Here is a 19,889-nt window from a genome sequence, read left to right on the forward strand (position 1 = left end):
CTTACTGGGAAGAAAATGCAACCAGAGGCCATCTTGGATTTTGTTTTCCCCTTACGAAGGAAGGACGGGTGCTTGGGAACCTCCTTGGCTTTGGCCTGGAGGTAATAGCACTAGGGGTTGGGGTGGTGGGGTGCCCGCTGAGGCCCGCACCCTTAGCCCAGCTGGCCCCCAAAGCCAGGGATGAGAATCTCAGGCCACGCCTCCTTGCTTGGCCACGCCCTGATTTCCTACACTCACAACGTCCAGTGTTTCCCCGTTTATGTGTCCCCCTCCCCTCCCTTTGGAGTCTAAATTTAAATTTGTAAGCTCCTTGGGGCAGAGAACTGCCTTATGTTTTCATATGGTGCTCTATGTCGTCGTCGTCTTCTTCTTCTTCTTCTTCTTCTTCTTCTTCTTCTTCTTCTTCTTCTTATTATTATTATTATTATTATTATTATTATTATTATTATCCCTCTCTTTCCCTCCTTCCCTAACCTTGGTCTAAATTTAAATTTGTAAGCTCCTTGGGAAACCAATGGATTATTTTGCAGCCACGTTGATGAACTTTGGTGGTGGGAGTGTGGCCTGCGAGGGTGGGTAGAAAGTGGCCCTGGATCCCCTGAAACTTCCCACCCCTGATTTTGGGCTTTAAAGGTGAAAACTGGTACTTTACATCAGGCTCAGAAATGCCCCAGAAACCAAGGCCCCTGCCACGTATGCAAAGCCTGCCGGCTCCCTACTGATATCCGGGCGGCTGTGTCCTGTCCCAGCTGGAGCTTCCGAACTGTCTCCAAGGGCCGCCCCATGTAGAGTGCATGACAGTACCCCAGCCGGGATGGAACCAGAGCGGGAATCACCGAGCCACGATCCTTCCTCTCCAGATTGGGTCGGAACCAAATGTGGCATCCGAAGGTTGTAAAAAAACCTCCTAGCCGTGTCGTGGCCACCCGAGCTCCCGGGAACGCCATTGCCTAAAACTGCCTTGGTGGGAGCACAGCTCAGCTAAGACCAGATGTCTAGCCCTTAACATCACTGTCGTGTGTGTGTGTGTGTGTGTGTGTGTGTGTGTGTGTGTGTGTATTTAAAGCGACTGGCACAGACTCCCATCAGACGGACGGGAGCAAACCTGGAATGTCTTGCTCGGGAGAGCTCCACCGGCGTCTCTGATTTGAGGACGCCTCCTCCAATGAGACAGCCCCTCGGAAGTGTGCGAGCCAGGCGAAGGCAATTCCCATTGGCGGAGGGTTCCCCCACCCCAGGAATGCCGGGGCTGTTGCTATAGCAGCATCCGAAAGCTGCCTCTCCGGAGTTTAACCCTTCCCCTTCTCCCCTTTTTTCAACCTGCTCCTTCGGAGCTCACCAGGTCTCCGAACAGCTGCAGCGAGCGATGGAATGACATGCAATTTGCTTTCCTTCCCCTGCTCCCCGCCAACCCACACTTGAAATGAAAGTTTCCACTCCAGGCCCAAACAGTTTGGGCAAACCCACCCCTCTGGGGGGCCCAGTAAGACTTTCTGGGGTTCCTCAGATGGCCATCCCTTCTCCCCTCCAACGATCATTCGGTAGTTGCCTGGATTTTGTACAATCCACCCCCGCCCCCTGCTTCCAGGTTTAAAATGCTGAAATGCATCTCTTAAGACTGAGTTACTGGCAGCGAGAGTGCTAAGCGAACTATGCTGCTACGTTCTGTAGTTTGGCCACGCCCCTTTGCCTTTGGCCCCGCCCACCACTGGAACACGGCCCCCGAGACCTTCTCTCAACTGGGATTCGGCCCTCGGGGTGAAAAAGGTTTAACGCCCCTGCTCCAAACCATTCCCCAGCCAGTTGTCCTCCAAGTGCTTGAAGCTAAAATATTCTTGTATTTTAGGGTTTTAGACCTTGCCCTCTTTTGCCTCTGGCCCCTCCCACCATCAGAATACACACACACACACACACACACACACACACACACACACACACACACACCGAGAGCTTCCCCCAGAAAACCCTTTCTCTTATTTCCGAAGACAGAACTTAGAATTATTGCCACATCTTTGGTTTTCTCCTTCTGCTCGAGCTTCTACCAATTTATCAAGTTTAATTCTTTACATGCCTAGAGGAACTTAGCAATGCTTTAGCTCAGCTTTTTATATTCAAGTCATGTGTAGGAGGAAGTAAATTAGCAAATCACTAGAGTCAGCACATTTTTAGCATGTTTTAGGTTAGTTTTACAACGCAAGTAGAACTCATGATGAAAAGGAGTTGTAATGTTAGAAGTTCAAGTGAAAGGGGGGGGGAATCAAAGACTTATAATTAATTCTAAGTTCCATCTTCAGAAATAAAAGAAACGGTTGTATCCAGTGTTAGCCCTATGTAGAGTAGACCCATTGAAATGAATAGACCATGGTGCCAGCTTTGTAACTCTTTTGGTTGATCTCCTATTTATGTTATCTTCTCTTCCACTGTTGATAATGTAATCAATCGGGGAAGTTCCAGACACTCATATAACCTGCCATGCTATCTTTTCTTAACGTTTGTGATTTTCTTAAATAAGAACATAAGAATGTAAGACGAACCCTGATGGTATCAGAGGGTCCATCTCATCCAGCACTCTGCTCACACAGAGGCCAACCACCGGTCAACCAGAAACCAACAAAGCAGCACATGAATGCAACAGCACCCTCCCACCCATGTTCCCCAACAACTGGTGTCTATAGGCTTATTATAGGCTTATCCACCCCCCTTTGAACGCCATCCAAATTGGTGGCCATCACTACGTCTTGTGGCAGTAAATTTCATAGTTTAACTCTGGGCTGTGCAAAGAAGTCCTTCCTTTGATCTATCTTGAATCTCCCACCAATCAGTTGTGCGGGATGACTCTGGGTTCTAGTATTTTGAGAGAGGGAGAAAAATGGACGGATTTCACTGTATCCTAAAGAGAGCTTTTGCCTGCTTGCTTTTGAATGCTCTTCTGGAGAGAGAGAGAGAGAGAGAGAGAGACAGAGACAGAGAGAGAGAGAGAGAGAGAGAGGGCCCATCTTTTTTGCAAGAGTTAAGATTTGTGAGCCAGGTTTCCTGGTAGGCCTGACCATCTTCTGTGAATCAAAGGAAGTGGTTGCTTTTCACACATGGTGCTGCGGCTGCCATTTAGATGGCTCTAAGAACAAGAGATATTCAGGTTGGCTTCCTGCTCTGGAGGAAGTCAACATGACTTCATGGGCTTGCACCAATTTATCGCAATATTTTTTGTCGTCACCTTTAAAACCTAGTGGAACGTGCACGTTTTCTTGGATGTCCAGAATTGACTCTCTTGCTTTAGCCGTGCAAAACAGGGAGTGGTTGTTCAAAAACCCATTCTAGACCAAAAAGATAGACGATGGGGTCATGTTTCAGTTCAGTCCAGGTAAGTGAAAATGTCCATTTATTTTTAAGTAGGAATTTGAAATAGCTAGAATTTCACCCTGTCAAATGGCTTGTACAAACATTTCCATTTCTTGGATCCCAGTTGGTGGTGAATCATAGAATAGTAGAGTTGGAAGGGGCCTACAAGGCCATTGAGTCCAACCCCCTGCTCAATGCAGGAATCCATCCTAAAGCATCCCTGACGGATGGTTTTCCAGCTGCCTCTTGAATGCCTCTAGTGTGGGAGAGCCCACCACCTCCCTAGGTCACTGGTTCCATTTTCATACTGCTCTAACAGTCAGGAAGTTTTTCCTGATGTCCAGCCGGAATCTGGCTTCCTGTAACTTGAGCCCGTTATTCCGTGTCCTGCACTCTGGAAGAATCGAGAAGAGATCCTGGCCCTCCTCTGTGTGACAACCTTTCCAGTATTTGAAGAGTGCTATCATGTCATATCGTGTTTGCCCTGATTGCTGCTGCTTTCTCATCCTTTGCTCAGTCACATGCCTGATCCCAGCCAATCAGGAAGCCCGTGTAGTAAGTGGAAAGAAGCAGTAAGACAGCCAATGTAGTGTAGTGTTGGAGTGGGAGTTGGGACTCTCAGAGACTCTCAGCCCAACCTACCTCACAGGGTTGATGTTTTGAAGATTCAGTGGAGAGGAGGAGGATTATGTACGCTGCCTTGGGTTCCTTGGAGGGGGGAAAAGGCGGGATATAAAAGCAATAAATAAATTAAATAAATAATGCTGCATTAAGGGCAAGTGAAGCCAATTGAGAATAAGAGTGAGTGAGGGCAATGTAGAAACATAAGCAAACGTTTTTGTACAAGGAGTGCTTAAAAGTGTTCTTTTTAAAAAGTTCTTTTGAAAAAGGATGTGTTTTTCAGTACTATGAGTAGTTTTAGCCCAGTCTCATCTTTTTCGGTTTCAAATCACCGTGTCGGGAAGGCTCATTTCAGAGGGCCGCGAAATAGTGAAACGCTTCACCGTGTGCCCCAGAACGCTTCCCCAAATTCTCTAGGTGAGCAAAACAAGGACTGTTGATTTAGGATGTTAAAAAGCAGATCTGATCCACTGGGTCGGAGAAACTGAAAGAGGGAAGGTTATTTTTAATATTGTATCAGTTCTATATGCTCTTTTAATCAGTTTAATGCATTTGATTTATATGGTGTTGTTATCCTTAATGTTGTTCCCTGCCTCGATCCAAAGGGAGAGGCGGGAATAATAATAATAATAATAATAATAATAATAATAATAATAATAATAATAATGGGATAAATGGGACATATTGTCTGGCCTGGGATAGGGCACACTGACGTTCAGGGCATGGTATTATTAATTACCAATGTATTTTTAATAGTATTATTAATTACCATAAGCACGAATCAACAAAGTTCTCCGAATTCCATCCCAAATCTCATTCTGACATAGTGTTTGTGCCAGCTGCTGCTTTCTCCTCTTGGTTTAGTCAAGTGGCTGATCCTAGCCAATCAGGGAGCCAATGTATTGCGTGAAAAGAAGCCATGATGCCGCATTCAGGGCAAGAGAAGAGGATAAGAGCAAGTGAGAGCAAAACAGGCAAATCGTTTTGTACAGGGAGTGCTGAAAAGTGGTCCTTTTTATTAAGAAAAAACAAAAAAGAGGAAGTATTTTTCGGTAGTTTTAGCCCAGACCATATCGGACGCAGTTTTTTCCATGTAGTGCACATGCAGTCGAGCAATGTTTCTGGGCCCCCGAATCACCTTGCACACTTGGAAACGTACAGACTTTCACTGCAGATTGAGTCCGTGTTCAGTCCGGAAAGTGCGAAATGGGTAGATCCTGACAAAAACAAGTTGAAACGAATTTCCTACGCACCTTTACCGCTCAGCACAGTTTGAAGCACCTGTAACCAAGGGCATGGATCCGGATTTACACTGGATTCCCTGGCCCGTCCCTTCCCACGGCAGCCCGTCCACCCTCTTGAAAAGGGCACCCGGAGAGTAAGGAGACCCAGCAGAATGGAGTGAGCTGTATTTGTGAGAAGGGAGGGAGGATCCCCGAAATTTGGCGGAGGGAACTTCCGCAAGCAGGAGGCCCCTTCCTTTGGAGGGAGGCAGATCCTGGATCTAACCCAATATTTATAAAACAGGTTATCACACTCTGTTCCGTAACGCTCGGAGCCGGAGCTGGAAAAAAACCCAATGTTTATCTTTCATCAATGTGACGTTAGGCATAAATATTAGTAATTTTCTCTTAGACGGCCGACGCGTAATTGATAACTCCCGAGCCCGGCCTTATATGGCTGCTCATGCTACAGAAGGCTCAGCCATGCCTTGGCAATCACAGCTCAGATCCGAGCGCAGACTGTGTATGACTGGAGATTTGGAAGCAGAGCGGTTTGTAAACACAGCTGAGGTCACTTATTGGGGCGGAGGATTTCTGGATGTGATACCGTGCTTCTGCCTGCTCTGGGTTTTTTTTTTTAACTTTTTGTAAGCAAATGCAAGGCTCTGTTGGAAATGGTCTGGGATTGCTGTAGCCTCAAGCTGCATCATGCGCTTCGCTTTGGGAAGGTTGCAAGGATTTTCTACCCCCCAAAAAAATAATTGCAATGCCCCCTTTCCTCCGCAATGCATTTTCGCTGCACTGCATTTCTTGCAACCAGGGCTGGTGGGGAAATCCGGAATGGATTCAAAAGAGACTTCTTTGAATTGGCCTGTGGGTTCTGGAGTAGATTGGCTTCTTCCAAGTTGAGCAGGTCCCGCGGACCGGGTTTTTACATTTGGGCGGGGGGATTTGCGCCAATTTGCGGAACCGTTTGTGAACAGGGATGAAACTCTCTTGCACAAAATCCAGTTGACACAAGGAAAGATTCCTGACACCCTGCAAAACGTTTTGGGAATGCATTTGACGAAATCCCTTCTCCCCTCCCTACAATAAAGCCTCTGATGCTGACGGTGATTGGCTGAGCTAACGTGATGGTGTGGAATATGGGAAGATTACAGCTGTTCGGGGAAAAGTGCTACAGAACGAATGCAGTCCTATCTCCCGTGAGGGAAGGGAGCATTGTCAGTTTGGGTGGGATTAACAGCCCCCTCCCCCAGGGGATAGGAACATTAAGTTTTGTTTTTCTATGGGCAGGCTTAGAATGGGGGAAAGCTCATTTATTTATTATTGTTGATTTAATATGTTTCTACACAGCCTTTCTGCCCAGGCACACATTCTTAAATGCAGAAACAAGCATGCAAGTATTACCACAGAAACAGCAACACGATAGCTCAAACCAACACCAGAAGGCCCTTCTCTCAGGCCAATTGATATTCTCCTCAGGAGCCAATGGTAAAAATCCCCGGGTCTCAGCTTCTTCACTTCCAGGAGACAGGGAAGTGATAGGGCACAGAGCGCAGAAAGGCTAAAAGTACTGGAGTAGGCCTGGACTAAAGCCTCACCTGTATTTGGGGCATTTGACTTCAGACCGCAGATGAGGGCTCATATGATGGTTTGCTCCTCCATTACAATAATAATAATAATAATAATAATAATAATAATAATAATAATAATAACAACAACAACAACCCTGCAAACAGAAAACTAGCAGCTCAGAAGGCCAATCCTACAACATTTCTTCCTGACACATTAGCTTTCTACATGCAGGGCTTCCTTTAAAAAAACACCAAGAACAATTTGAGCATTCATTCCTGAGAGGCCCCACCTGCCGCCTGAGGAAGTTACAGCCCATATCCAGAAAACGTCTTACCTTACCACTGGTCTTTATATGTGGTTTCTAGTCGGCCCCAAGCCTCCGAGCTAGAAGGGGGAGAGGAAGAGATCGTGAGTGGATGAGCTCAAGGGGCCGGGTTTCATTCCCTGCTCAGCTCCGGGCTTCTGCCTTGCAAATCTTGCTGCAGGAGTGAGGTTTCCAGACACCGTTCTGCACCAAAGCTGCTGAGAATCTTACAGAGATGTTGGCGGGAGCGATTGCTGACCTCTTGGGCGGGGGACCGACAGACATCATGGTAACTGGCGCTTTTCCGAAGCTGGTTACTGCAGGGCTGCAATCCGAAACGCAGTTGCTGGGGAGTAAGCTGCCTCAAACAGTGAGAATTACTTCTGAGTAAGCAGCGCCGGTTCCAAGTTTCGGAGGGCCCTTGGGCAGGACGCCCTCCGTAGAACCTCTCCCTGTGTGAGTCGGCCGTCTCACTGCCATGGCCACCAGCTGCTCTGGGTCCTCCTCCTCTTCCTCAACGTGGCTCCCACTTGCTTGCTTGAGAGGCAAAGAGCCAGGAGGCTGGGCCATCGGCTGCTGCTCCTTCTCACCACCTCTGTTGTCTCAGCGAGAGGGAGAGGCCGGTGAGCAAGCTGGTTGCAATAGGAAAGAGGAGGAGCAACTCTGGGGGCCTCTTGCCAGGGACCCCTGCTGGGATGTGGGCCCCTGAGTGCTGCCCAACCATGCCGACCCTTGAGTGTTTGACATTCCCTGGTGTATATGGTTTTGGATTGTGTTTACCTCCATTTATGTTGCCTAGATTTTGTTGATGTTGTTGCACTTGCATTGTACCTTGACACTGCCAGCCACGAAACAACATGGCAGGGAATGGTCAGAGTTGAGTTGTGGGGGGGACGGGGACTGGCGAGTTGAAGAAAGGTTTAGAAATGCCAATTCTCCCCTGAAAATCCTTTATCGATGATGATGATGATTTTCATTTCTATAACACCTCATAGCCAAAGCTCTTGGGGCGGTTTGCAACCAGGGTCGAGAGCCAGTGTGGTGTAGTGGTTAGAGTGTTGGACTGGGAGTGTCGGGAGATCTGGGTTCGAATCCTCACTCGGCCATGAAGCTCACTGGGTGACTTGGGGCCAGTCCCTCTCAGCCTCCCGTACCTCACAGGGTTGTCGTGAGGATAAAATGGAGAGGAGGAGGAGGACGACGAGGACTATTGAAGCCATCGTGCAAGAGGGGGGAAAGGCAGTCACAGATTCTCAGCCCAACCTACCTCACAGGATTGTTCTTGTGAGGATAAAAATGGAGAGGAGGATTATGTATGCTGTCTTGAGTTCCTCAAGGAGGAAAAAGGGTGGGATATAATTGTAATAAAGAAATAAACAGCTCTAGCCATGGCAGTTTTGGTACTCAAGCTTTTGTTTGCGACCAAGTGCTGATATCATCTTTGGGGTCTGTTGGCTTGATTAAAAGCGTGGCTTTAAATATGCTCCCCTCTAATGACGAGAAGTGTGTATTATTATTATTATTATTATTATTATTATTATTATTATTATTCCTGAATAAAGCTCCCCCAATGACACAATCTCTTTCTCTCTCTCTCTGTTTGCAGGATCAGTTTGACAATCTCGAAAAACACACTCAGTGGGGTATTGACGTCCTGGAGAAATACATCAAGTTTGTAAAAGAGCGGACCGAAATCGAAATCAACTATGCAAAGCAACTTAGGTGAGTCAGGTTACTTTTTTCGGAAGTGTCTGAAAAGATCATTTCTTTTGTGGCTCATCTACACTAAAAAAAAAGGAATGAACAAGGTCTGTTTGAGGCGGCTTCAAAGACTACTTTGAAATGGATGAATGAAATATACTGCACAAAGGTAGCCGGTCCGGTCTGTGACAGGAAAACCACAAAACGAAAACCACGGTGGGGCGACGCCGTTTTCAGGACTAACCAGAGCTCCAGGAAAATGGTCAAGCTTTTAGGTTATCCAGGACTCTTCTTCAGGCTTGGTGGTGCAAAAAAAGCAAACCAGAAAACCAGAAGGGTTGCAAAATCGGGATAGGTGTTGTGGCTATGAAACTTGCCGTTTGGCTAGATTCTAGAAATCTAGAAATGATTTCCAGTCTAGAAATGGAGATTTGCAGCCTGAATGAATTAGTCAGTGGTAGGGCAGTGGAATTTAAGGCAGAGAGGAAAAGTATTGTCTCAGCCTTAGAGTTACACAAGTGAGGACCATAGCAAAATGTTGGGCTGCAGAGCGGTCTTCTTCATGATGCCAGCCAAGCCCTTTTTCACGATATTCCATTACATTCTCTTCCCCCTCCCCCACCACCCCTCCCCAGTTTTCTGGATTTCTCCCCCAATAATCAGCTTCACGTAGTTCGCCTTAGACCCACGCAGGTGGGGAACTGTAGCAAAATGTTGGGCATTGTGTATGTGTGTCGGGGGGAAATGGCTGCTCCTGTGGTCACCACGTGTGGGGGATATTTATCTAGAACATACTTTTGAAGGATGACAGTGTTGTACTGGGGCAGGTTGAAATATGGCAGCTGGTGTTACGGAGGCAATGGCGGCTGTGGCGTTTCATTCCCCCCCCCCCAAAAAAATCACTGTCCCCCTGAAAATAGTTGAAATGCCCCCATTTGCCACTTCCGAATGGGGTCGTGAAACCAGAGGTCGCCATTTTCATTCAGCAATACATTCATTATATGTATTGTGTTATTACTTGTACATTTCTGTTACGTCCAATGACCGATACGGAGAGAAGACTGCAACTGGCAGGCTGCCGGCGACGTCTCCCTCATCTTAGAACTGAAATCTCTGCCTTGATATGTTTCATCATTAGGGCGCAGGTGCGTCTCTAAGCAGAGTGACCTTGCTGTTTTTCTGCGTTTCACCGTACCGTACATCGCGGGGAGTGCCGTCGCATAAAACTGGCTCTCCTTGCTGTCAGGGGCAAGGTGAAAGCACATCCTGAAAAAGCAGAAGGATGAGTCGTAAGGATTTATCCCAGCCTGAAATTCCCTCAGGCCCCACCAGGCCCAGCGCCAAGTGTCGGTGTGGCTGGGCACCTGCCCAGGGCCCTGTCGTGTCCCTCCCAAGCCCTCGTACTTTCAATGGGAGGCAAATGACGAGGTTCGCTAAGTAATCTACAAAGTCTTTATTAAGCAACAAACGTCTCTTTAAACTGAATAGAGTCTACCTCTTTGAAACGACTCCCTAAGCAATTACTATGCAAACTAAGCAAGACAATTGCCCGTTCAAGAAGAGAGAGGGGAGTTACTTTTCAAATGCCTGTAACTTCAAGGCGCCTGGTGCGGTGGTAGTTTCTGGCGCAATCTCTCCGACTTTCTCACGGCCTCTTTACGCTCTGTGCGCTTGAGCGGGCGGATTCTAGCATCAGTTAGTGTTTCAGAATGCTCACCCCCGGAAGCTCTCTCGTTTCCCTCTGAGGGTGTAGGATTTGGCCCTGAGGAGATAAGCTCTGGAGTGGGCTGATTGCCAGCTGAGGAATCTCCTGTGAGAGCTTGCTGTTACGGCCTGGCTGGTGTCTGGCACTGCATCTTCTAGTTCCGAATCTGATTCTGATTGATTACCTGAAACCCCTTCTCCCGAAACAGGAGCAGTAGGGTTAGACATGACAGGCCCACCCCTCAAGGAGGGCCACTGACCACAGCCCCATGGAGTTGCTCCTCCTCTTCACCGTTGCAGCCTGCTTGTTCGCCTGCCTCTTGCTCTACACTGGTCCCAAAGCCAAGCTCCGTCTTCACTTTGCAGTCTACGAACCAGGGAGAGCGCGGCGTAATGTCTACTTCAGGGAGGCTGAACCTCTTTCAAAGGCAGAGGCAAGGGGCTGTGCAGGACGCTGAGACCATGACCCAAGCCATCGGCTTCATTGGTCCAGTCCTTTTAGCTATCCTTTGACCTCTCAGACCACTTTCAGTCTGAGGGCCGGATTCAATTTCAAAGAAACCTTTGGAACCCGCGCGTCTGTGGTGGGCGGGCCAAAGGCAAAAGCCACGGCTTTTACAATCATTTTTATTTAACAGATTCATATACCGCTGACTGCATCCCCAAAATATCTCTAAGCGGTTCACAAGGGAATTAAATGCAGCGGTGGGGAAGCTTTTCCCACCAAGGGCTGTGCTGCACTTCTGAGAAGCTCTCGGGGGCTGCGTTCCGGAGATGGGCGGGTCCAGAGGCAAAAGAGGCGGGGCTGTAGCGAAAGGAGTCACGAGGAAAAGCGGATTGGGTGGGAAGAGGAAGAAAAATGAGGTCGCCTTTCGGCACTAATGCCGCCGCCGCCTCCCTTTGCATCGCTGTCTATATGGTCAGCTATCCGATAATAAACAGTGAAGACACATTCTTGTACAACTGAGTGTTTTAAAATTGGCATGCTCTGTCCTTGAACAGCAGCAGGGACGTGTGTGTGTGTGTGTGTGTGTGTGTGTGTGTGCTTTTCTGCCCCGGATTTGGGCATGGATGGAGCTCACATCTTTTTTTCCTGGGCCCCGGAAGATTTCTTGAGCGTTCCAAATGCCCGTGATGACCCAAAGAGAACGGCGAGGGGCAGCCAGGTGGAACATAATCTACAAAGCCCTTGAAAGGCCCAGGGGTGGAAAACGAGACCCGGTTAGCTTCCGCCGGAGCCACTCCGAAATCAGTGGCACAGAGAGGCATCAGCGGCTTCGGCTGCAGACAAAATGCTACGAGATGGGGGAGGGGAGGAAGGTGGGGGGGGCTCTAAGGATGTTAATTTTTGTGACATCCGTCTTGTGTGTGCGTTTTGTGGATTGTGCAGTTTCATTCTTTCGGCGTCCATTCGCAGACAAATTCAATTTTTTAAAAAAATTCGCTCTGCGGACAAATACTCAAAAAATCCCGTAAGAGGATTCGCAGCAATTCACGTAATTATGTCAATATGTAGCATTTAGCACACCGCCCCCCATTCCATTCAACTTTTCCCCCACATATATTTTCCAGTCTCAGAAGAAACGCGTGAATTTTCCTAAGAATAAATTTGCGTAAATTTCGGGAATTTTTTTTTAAAAAAAGTCCTGAAAGTCCGTGGACTCCACGTGGTTTTAGAAACCGAACTGATCTTAGTCCATCTCGAATTTCTCCTGCATCCCTTGTGGACTCCAGCGGAGGCTGGTGGCCCTGATACCAGTGGGACTGTGAATCCGCTCCAGGTTTCTGTCAAAACCAGTCAAAACTCTAAAGGAATCCTTTAGAATTCTGAAAAGTTCTGACTGAAACCCAAAGCAGATTCACTGCCCCACTGACATCGGAACCGGACTCCACGTAGAGTAGGTGCTGTTGCTGCTGCGAACAGACAGGGCCTTCCCAGACGTGTCCCCCAAAATGCCACCTTCTGCAACCTTTGTAAAAGATTTGCACAGTTCCTATTACTGGGGAGAACATTCTGCGTTGTTTTATTCTATTCTATTCTATTCTATTCTATTCTATTCTATTCTATTCTACAAGGCCATCGAGTCCAACCCCCTGCTCAGTCTCTTTGGCTACGCTGCAGGGGTGTCAGACCTCGGAAAAGTCAGGCCTCGTATTCCAATAGTAGGCGGGGCTAAAAGACAAAAGGGCAAGGCTAAAGACAAAGGGGTGGAGTTAAAGGTAAATGGGTTGGGCCAAATTATCTTTGGCCCCGCCCCTTCTGCTTACAGCACCGCTCACCCCTGGCATGCAGCTTCCCAGAGCTTCCAAATTGGATTCAGCCCTGAGACTGAAAGAGATTCAATACTCAGTACTCAGAGGAACAGAGGGGCGTGAGGGGATGAAATGGTTTTCAGTGGAAAACACGTGACCTCGCTCAGATGGGAGTGCTCTTACGAAACAGGAAATGTGCAAGATAATAGAGGCAAGATATTAATAAATAGGGAAGTACGCCCCAGTTGAAAAAAAATGCCATTTTGCATTTTTGTTTTGTTTTGTTATGATGATGATGATTAATTTTCCAAAAACCAAGAGAAACAAACTAAAAAATACATGGAATTTAAATTTCATTATTGACAGAGAATAGTAAGTTCCCTATCCATATTCTTAACTTGGGCTCCTTGAATGAAAAGTAAGATGAAGATACAACAAACCACATAAAATACCATATTTCTTCGATTCTAAGATGCCATCGATTGTAAGACGCACACTAATTTCAGTACCACCAACAGAAAAAAAAAGCTTTGATTCTACGAAATAATAAACGCACCCGTGATTCTAAGACGAACCCCGTTTTTAGAGATGTTTATATGGGGGGGGGGGGGGAAGTGTGTCTTAGAATCAAAGAAATACAGTAAAATAAATAACATTCCAGGCAAAAATATAGGTGGAATCCATTGAAGGCTTGCAGGTTTTCTTTAGGGTTCCTCATCATAGCAAAGTGCACTGAGTCTCCCATTATCTGAGGAAAGGCGTTGAGAAATATTGCAAACTATAACAACATGACACTTAGTTCTTCCTGCGCAATAAATTGTCTTGTTTCCTATGCTAGTTTTTTTTTAAAAAAAACTCTCCTTCGGGAACGTGGGGGTGGTAAGGAAGAACTTATTTATGAGCTATCCGGTTGGCATACTTAGAAATTGGACGACATACTCTAGGGGAAAAAGCAGAGAAGGGGGGAAAAAGCACCAATCTGACTTAGGCAAAGGGCTGTGTGTACTTCATGGTATGTCATAGTTTTTAAACCCCCACATTCTGCAGTAACGTAAACCCAAATTCTCCCCCAGGAAGGCTCGATTCTGCAATTTTTAAAACATGTTTATTCACTTTATTATTGTGGCGTTTTTAAACAATGTGTTCTAAAGCTGCACTGTCCAAATGTTGGGAAAGCGTCCCGTGCAGTTTAAAAACAAAGCAAGCTTTAATAAATAAGATGCAAATTAAGCAAACGGGTTTCAGGGCTGTGTTTTCATGGCTGCAGGCCCCTCCGAGAATATTTATGTTTGAAGGTGGGGGGGGGCGGAGAAACGTACAAATTCATCAAATCAATAAATCTTTTTGGTCCCCTAAATGTATATAATTCCACAGTCCAGATAGTGTAATACTTTTGATTATGCTAAGTCAAAGATCATGAAAAATGTGCAAGCTTTCAAGATCTCTAGATGCCTTCATCACTCCTGCCGCTGAGAGCTTGAATTTGCCCTCCGCCCGGGCCGAAAGAGGTTCAAGACCGCTGTCCTAGGGACACTAGGAAGACAGAAGCAGCAGACAATGGCTGATGCTCCATTTTTGATGGTATAAAATCCATCCGGCTGCTCAAATGTTTTCCACCAGACAGCTTTCCTCGGTCGGCGGGAAACTGAAACGGAACTCAACAGGACATTCTTTATATCAACAAAGTCAGAGATACATAAATGCTGCTCTAGTGGAAAGAGGAGTTCAACAGAAGCTCACTTGGGTAGTCTTACCTAGTAGTTGGAGAGGCCAAGAGGGTATTGTATTCAATAAGCCTTTCTTCTGCCTTTTTCTCCCCACAACTCAACCCTACCCAATTCACCATCTTGCATTTTGTGATGCCTGATGAAGAGATCTGGACATCTCGAAAGCTTGCACATTTCCCCCAATCTTTGAGTTGGTCTGTACTACAGTATATAGGTTTTTGGATTTCTTTTCATTTGGACAACACATTTTGTGTGTGTGTGTGTGTGCTTGTACATATTGCTAGAAGATTCATTGGCAATTGGTTTAGCCTATTATTTTGCTTCTGTCTCTTATTTTATTTTAGGAACCTTTCAAAGAAATACCAGCCCAAAAAGAACTCCAAAGAAGAGGATGAATACAAGTAGGTTTCCGTACAAACCTATTCAGGGACTATCTCTTTTCTGGAAGGGGTGGGGCAGATCAAATCAATATTCAGAAAACTACTTTGCTTATTTATTTATTTATTTATTTATTTATTTATTTATTACATTTATATCCTGCTTTTTTCCCTCCTCAAGGAACCCAACACAGCATAAATAATCTTCTCCATGTTATCCTCACAACAGCAACCCTGTGAGGTAGGTTGGGCTGAGAGCCTGTGACTGGCCCAAAGTCACCTAGTGAGCTTCCATGACCTAGTGGGGACTAGAACCTGGATCTCCTGACTCCCAGTCCAAGACTCTAGCCACTACACCACACTGGCTCATAAACAAATAAGTTAAGGTTCTTCTGATTTAATTATTCTCTCTCTCTCTCTCTCTCTCTCTCTCTCTCTCTCTCTCTCTATCATATGTGGGGTATATGGAAGGCAGTGTGGTGTACTGATTACAGCGTTGGACTGGGACTCGAGAGATCTGGATTCTAGTCCCCCCTCAGCCATGCTGAAGATTATTCAGCATATTTTATAAGGCTGTACACCAGCCCCGCCCCCCAAACCGCTTCGTGGCCTGATCTGAAACTTTTGGATCAGGCCTGAACCACTTTGGGTCAATCTGACCCTCCCCTGACCAGCTCCAGAACTGGATCCGGAGCGAGATCCAAAGGGTCGGATCAAGTTTCCCCCCCATTTTGCCCCCCCTTCCCCACTTACTTGCCTCTGTGGCGGGTGGCGGAGGCAGGTAGGTGGCGAAGGGGGGACAAAATGGGGGCCAAATAAGCTCCCCTCCCCATTGCCCCCTTACCTGGCTCTGCCGCTGTCACCACACGGACTGCGGAGCCAGGTAAGCCCCCCTCCCCCCCTCCACTTACCTGCATCCGTTGCATTCCGATGGTGGCTTCAACTGAGGCCCAGGCCTCAAGCCAGAAGCAGGCCGTGGCCTGCTTCCACTTTGAGGCCTGGGTCTCAGTTGAAGCCGCCGCTGGATCACGATGGAGGCAGGTAAGCCCCCCTCCCCATTACCTGGCTCCGCCACAATCGCCGCACCGACTGCAGCGCCAGGTAAGCCCCCTCCCCCCCACTTAGCTGCATTCGGAGCTCCGGATCAAGGCGAAGCGATCCACAGCAGAGCGATTTGCTTCGCATCGATCCACAACTCCCCCGACCCAATTCGGATCCGCCCTTAGTGGATGCGGATTGGGTCGCTCCACTCCCGATTCGGGGATCCGAATCGGAGTGGAGCACAGCCCTAACATTTTAGCGTAAATTACTAAGCCTTGGGAGTGATATTTCAACTTTTCTCACAAAATCAAGGAAGAGGATGGGATCAGAGGATGGAATAAAAGGCAGCAGTTGGATTTTTAAAAAAGGAATTAAATTAATGGATTTCTTTGCATGTTTTTGTCGTGTTCAGGTATTCGTCATGTCGAGCCTTTTTAGCCACTTTGAGTGAAATGAACGACTATGCCGGGCAGCACGAAGTCATCTCGGAGAACATGACTTCCCAAATCACCACTGAGCTGGCCCGTTACGTGCAAGAACTGAAGCAGGAGAGAAAATCGGTAATTCCGTTGCCGTAAACAAGTATTTGACTTGTGTTTATTTAGAATTTTGTCCCACCCCACCGCAAAAGTTTCAGGGCGGGTCATCAACACGGCCACACTTCCCGAATCACGTGGAAATGTGGAAATGTCCACAGCCTTGTCCCAAAAGCTGGTCTGGGCCGGTAGTTCAGGCAGGGGTTCCAAAGTCTCTTTCCCTGGAGATTCGACAAACTTTGAGCCTGAGCACAAGGATGTAACACATTCTAATTCATTCTGGCAAATGATGGCCAGGGGATAACATAAAGAAGCTGAACCTATCGATGCCGAAATAAACAGAAGCTTATAGAGCTTCTCTGCACGCAAGATTTCTTGCACACTCGTGATTGGTCCCTCACAGAGGTTTGTGGGTTCTTTGGCCACGCCCCCTTCCCTTTGGACACACCCACTACTGGAAAGCGTCTCCAAAATGGAATTTCGCTCTCCGACAGGATGCCCCGCATCCATACGCAGAGCTCAGGAACCTGACTTGCTAGAAAGTCAACCTTGGACACTTCCAGTTGAATTATCCACCATAGCAGGGCTGAGGAAAGGGCCCTGCGCATGCGATCTTGGCGTGCCGGGTGGAACGCATGATGTTGGGCTTCAGACAGCTTTGCTTCAGATTCGGGGTCGCTTCGTCCGATGGCTGGAATCCCCGGCGGGCGGTTTTGTGCAGATGCGGACTCGTCTGAAGGACGGCTTGTCTTGTTTGCTGTAGCTCTTGAGCTGATGAATGCGAAGGCAACCCGCTCTCCTCTCCGCGCTTTCAATTCCCTCCCCGGCTCTTTGCAGACATCGTCTCTCTGTTGTTCCCTTTCCATAAAGCATAAATAATGCATTGGTTCTTGCCAGGGGCTCCGGCGGAGACGACGGTTGTTGGTGTGATCTGGAGCGGCGGGGGGGGGGAGGGAGGGAGGTTGAAGCAAATGAACGGTTTCAGGTTTCCGCGAGGGATTCTTCTGCCTCCCTTCCTGCATATAAACCTGCAATTAATTCCCCGTTGAAAAGGGGGAGCGATTAAAACCCTGGAATAAGAAGAAGCAGAATCCACTACGTAATGCGCTTATGCATTACACGGAGGAAATGGAGGGAGGCAGCAGAAAGGGATCCATGGAACTGACACACCGCTGACTTGGGTTCCAGCTTCGGCTTTTCCCGAATCGCTGCGAAGTCCCCATTTTATTTAGATTTGCATCGGATTCCTCCCAGCTCCGGCGTGAACCTTCGAGAAAGACGGTCCGAGTTTGTGCGAGCATGCAGACCCTCTGTCCAAGGGCGCAGAGGGTCTTTCAGCTCGAGGTGCGGATTCTGTTTTGGTGAAACTCTCAGGGGCCACATTACAGTGGTGGGAGGGGCCAAAGGCAAAAGTGGGTGGGATCAAAGGGAAAAAGGGTCAAGGCTAAAAAAAAAACACACAACACCCAAAATCTTAGCAGTAGATGCTTTAATCTAGAATATGATGGGATTGTGGGGGTTTAGCCCTGCCCTCTTTTTCCTTTGTCCATGCCCACCACTGGAACACAGCTCCTGAGAGCTTTTTAGGCATTGGGACCTCTTCCACTGAACCAGAGTCCTTCATGAGCTGTCATCAAGAGCCCTGAATTACACTGGCAATGGAGTATTATTCAGTTGCCTTTTTCGCTTCCTAGTTTTCAGCCTCGGTGCTTGAATCCCGAACCTGCCCTGTCAAAGACAGGTTTGGACTTCCATAGAGCACGTCAGCCGTAGCTCAGGGGTTGATCCTCTGCTTTGCATGCAGAAGGTCCCGTGTTCAATCCCTGGGATCTCCAGGTAGGGTTAGGAAAGAGTCCTGCCTGAAAGCCTGGTGAGCCATTGCGGCCAGTCAGTATAGATAATGGGCTAGCAAAAAGAAGCTTCCTGTGTTCTTTATACCTGGGTCTGGCACATGGCGAGTTGAGGTTCCCTGCCTTCGGACCTCTTGGTGTGCAGCAGGGGATTCTGATGAGGACGAGGTGCAGGCTGCTTGCTTGTGGGTAGAGCCATCAGTGCCTTATTCAGGGCGCAGAGGACACTGCGCTGTCATTGTCCACTAGCTTGGAGGATGAGACCCCGGCAGAACCGCCATCTCCCCAGCCTCCAAGGGACCTCAGGCTACAAAATCAGGTGAGGGCCTTTTAACAGTCTAGTCAGCTCCTCCAGGAGGGGCGGAGCTGCAAGTCTTGTCAGCCTATATAAGGCATCAGTTGGCCTCAGCTCTCTGCTGAGACAACATCCTCCTGTTGGCCTTGTAAGAGAGAGTTCCAGGCAGCGGGACCCACCTGAAGCTATCCAGTATCCTACTTTCTTCCTGCCTTGATCTTGCTACCAGCTCCCCTGCCAGCCTCAAGGAAACACAGAGCAGGACCCACAATGGGTCACCGGCTTCATCCCAGAGCCGCCACTACTTCGCACGTGGCTCTGTTTGGTGGACCTTAGCAAAAAAAAAAAAAAATCCCAGTAGATGCCTCACGTCTGAGGCCTGCCCCCTCCTGAGGAAGATGTTAGGTGTGGCTAATGGTGTGGAAGGAGATGGGCTCTCCAGAGAGGACTTGGGGAGTTTGTTTCTTCATCCACCCACGGTTTCTGAAGATGACGGGAAAATGTAATGGACATTACCCGTTCTCTGGCTTGGTGCCCAGGAAACCCATTAAACGGTGAGCAAGTCTCTGAAGAAGCCTCCCCTGCGTGGATTGATACAAAGCCCTGCCCTGCGAACTTCGCTGCTTCATTGCGTGAAGGGCTTTGATCCAAAAATAGAGAGAATTATTCATGATATGGTTGACTAAGGGTAGAAACAGGCAGCTCTGAGCTGGGGGGGGGGATTAGGGTTGCTGCTGCTGCTGTGCATGGGTAGGTGTCCTGTGTTGTGCCTGTGCATTGCCATGTGGGCTGATGCATGTTGTTTTCAGTGGCAACTATAGCAGGTGGGCTTGAAGCAAGGGATGTGGGAGAAATCCTTGGGGTGGGGTGGGGATAGCATACAGTGAGCTTTTCCACATCCGTCCCTCCTCCAGACTTCATTCCAGTTCCCGCTGCGTTGCCGGACTCGGATTGCAGCAGTTTGGGCCAGTTTGCGGATTTTCTGGGCATTTTGTGACATGTTTTTTTCAGGTCCCGCAATTTGCGCAAATTTCTGAACAATTTGCGGCCGAATTTGCACAAATCGCACTGTGTTTTAAGCAGTGGACAGGAGCACTCGGCAACTAGCCCTCTGCTGGTTTCCGACCCAAGGACAAGACGAGAATCCGATGAGAGCCACGGTTGCACAAGCCATTATGCACTCATAATGCGCAACAGAATGGTTCGGCAGAGCTTCGCCAGTTCAGCAAGGAGGTTGTTCCATGTGGTGGGTGCCACCACAGAGGAGACCCCCTCCACACTGCAGCCAAACAGGCCTCCGTAGGCCATGTTACGGTGAGGAATGCCGGGGAGACCGGGGC

At 48.0% G+C, this 19,889-nt stretch overlaps 1 protein-coding gene across 13 annotated transcripts in view; it reads left to right on the forward strand.

Annotated features, from left to right (window-relative positions):
* The window catches only part of FNBP1 (formin binding protein 1), an 84,510-nt gene that overhangs the window by 23,001 nt on the left and 41,620 nt on the right, over nt 1–19,889 (forward strand). For all 13 annotated transcript variants that reach the window (XM_063144855.1, XM_063144853.1, XM_063144854.1 and 10 more), the window contains exons 2-4: nt 8,672–8,787; nt 14,795–14,851; nt 16,281–16,428. In XM_063144855.1, coding sequence (XP_063000925.1) covers nt 8,672–8,787; nt 14,795–14,851; nt 16,281–16,428 — 321 coding nt within the window. The remainder of the gene's footprint in view (nt 1–8,671; nt 8,788–14,794; nt 14,852–16,280; nt 16,429–19,889) is intronic.

Source organism: Elgaria multicarinata, chromosome 19 (genome assembly GCF_023053635.1).
Source record: "Elgaria multicarinata webbii isolate HBS135686 ecotype San Diego chromosome 19, rElgMul1.1.pri, whole genome shotgun sequence".
Taxonomy (NCBI): Eukaryota; Metazoa; Chordata; class Lepidosauria; order Squamata; family Anguidae; genus Elgaria; species Elgaria multicarinata.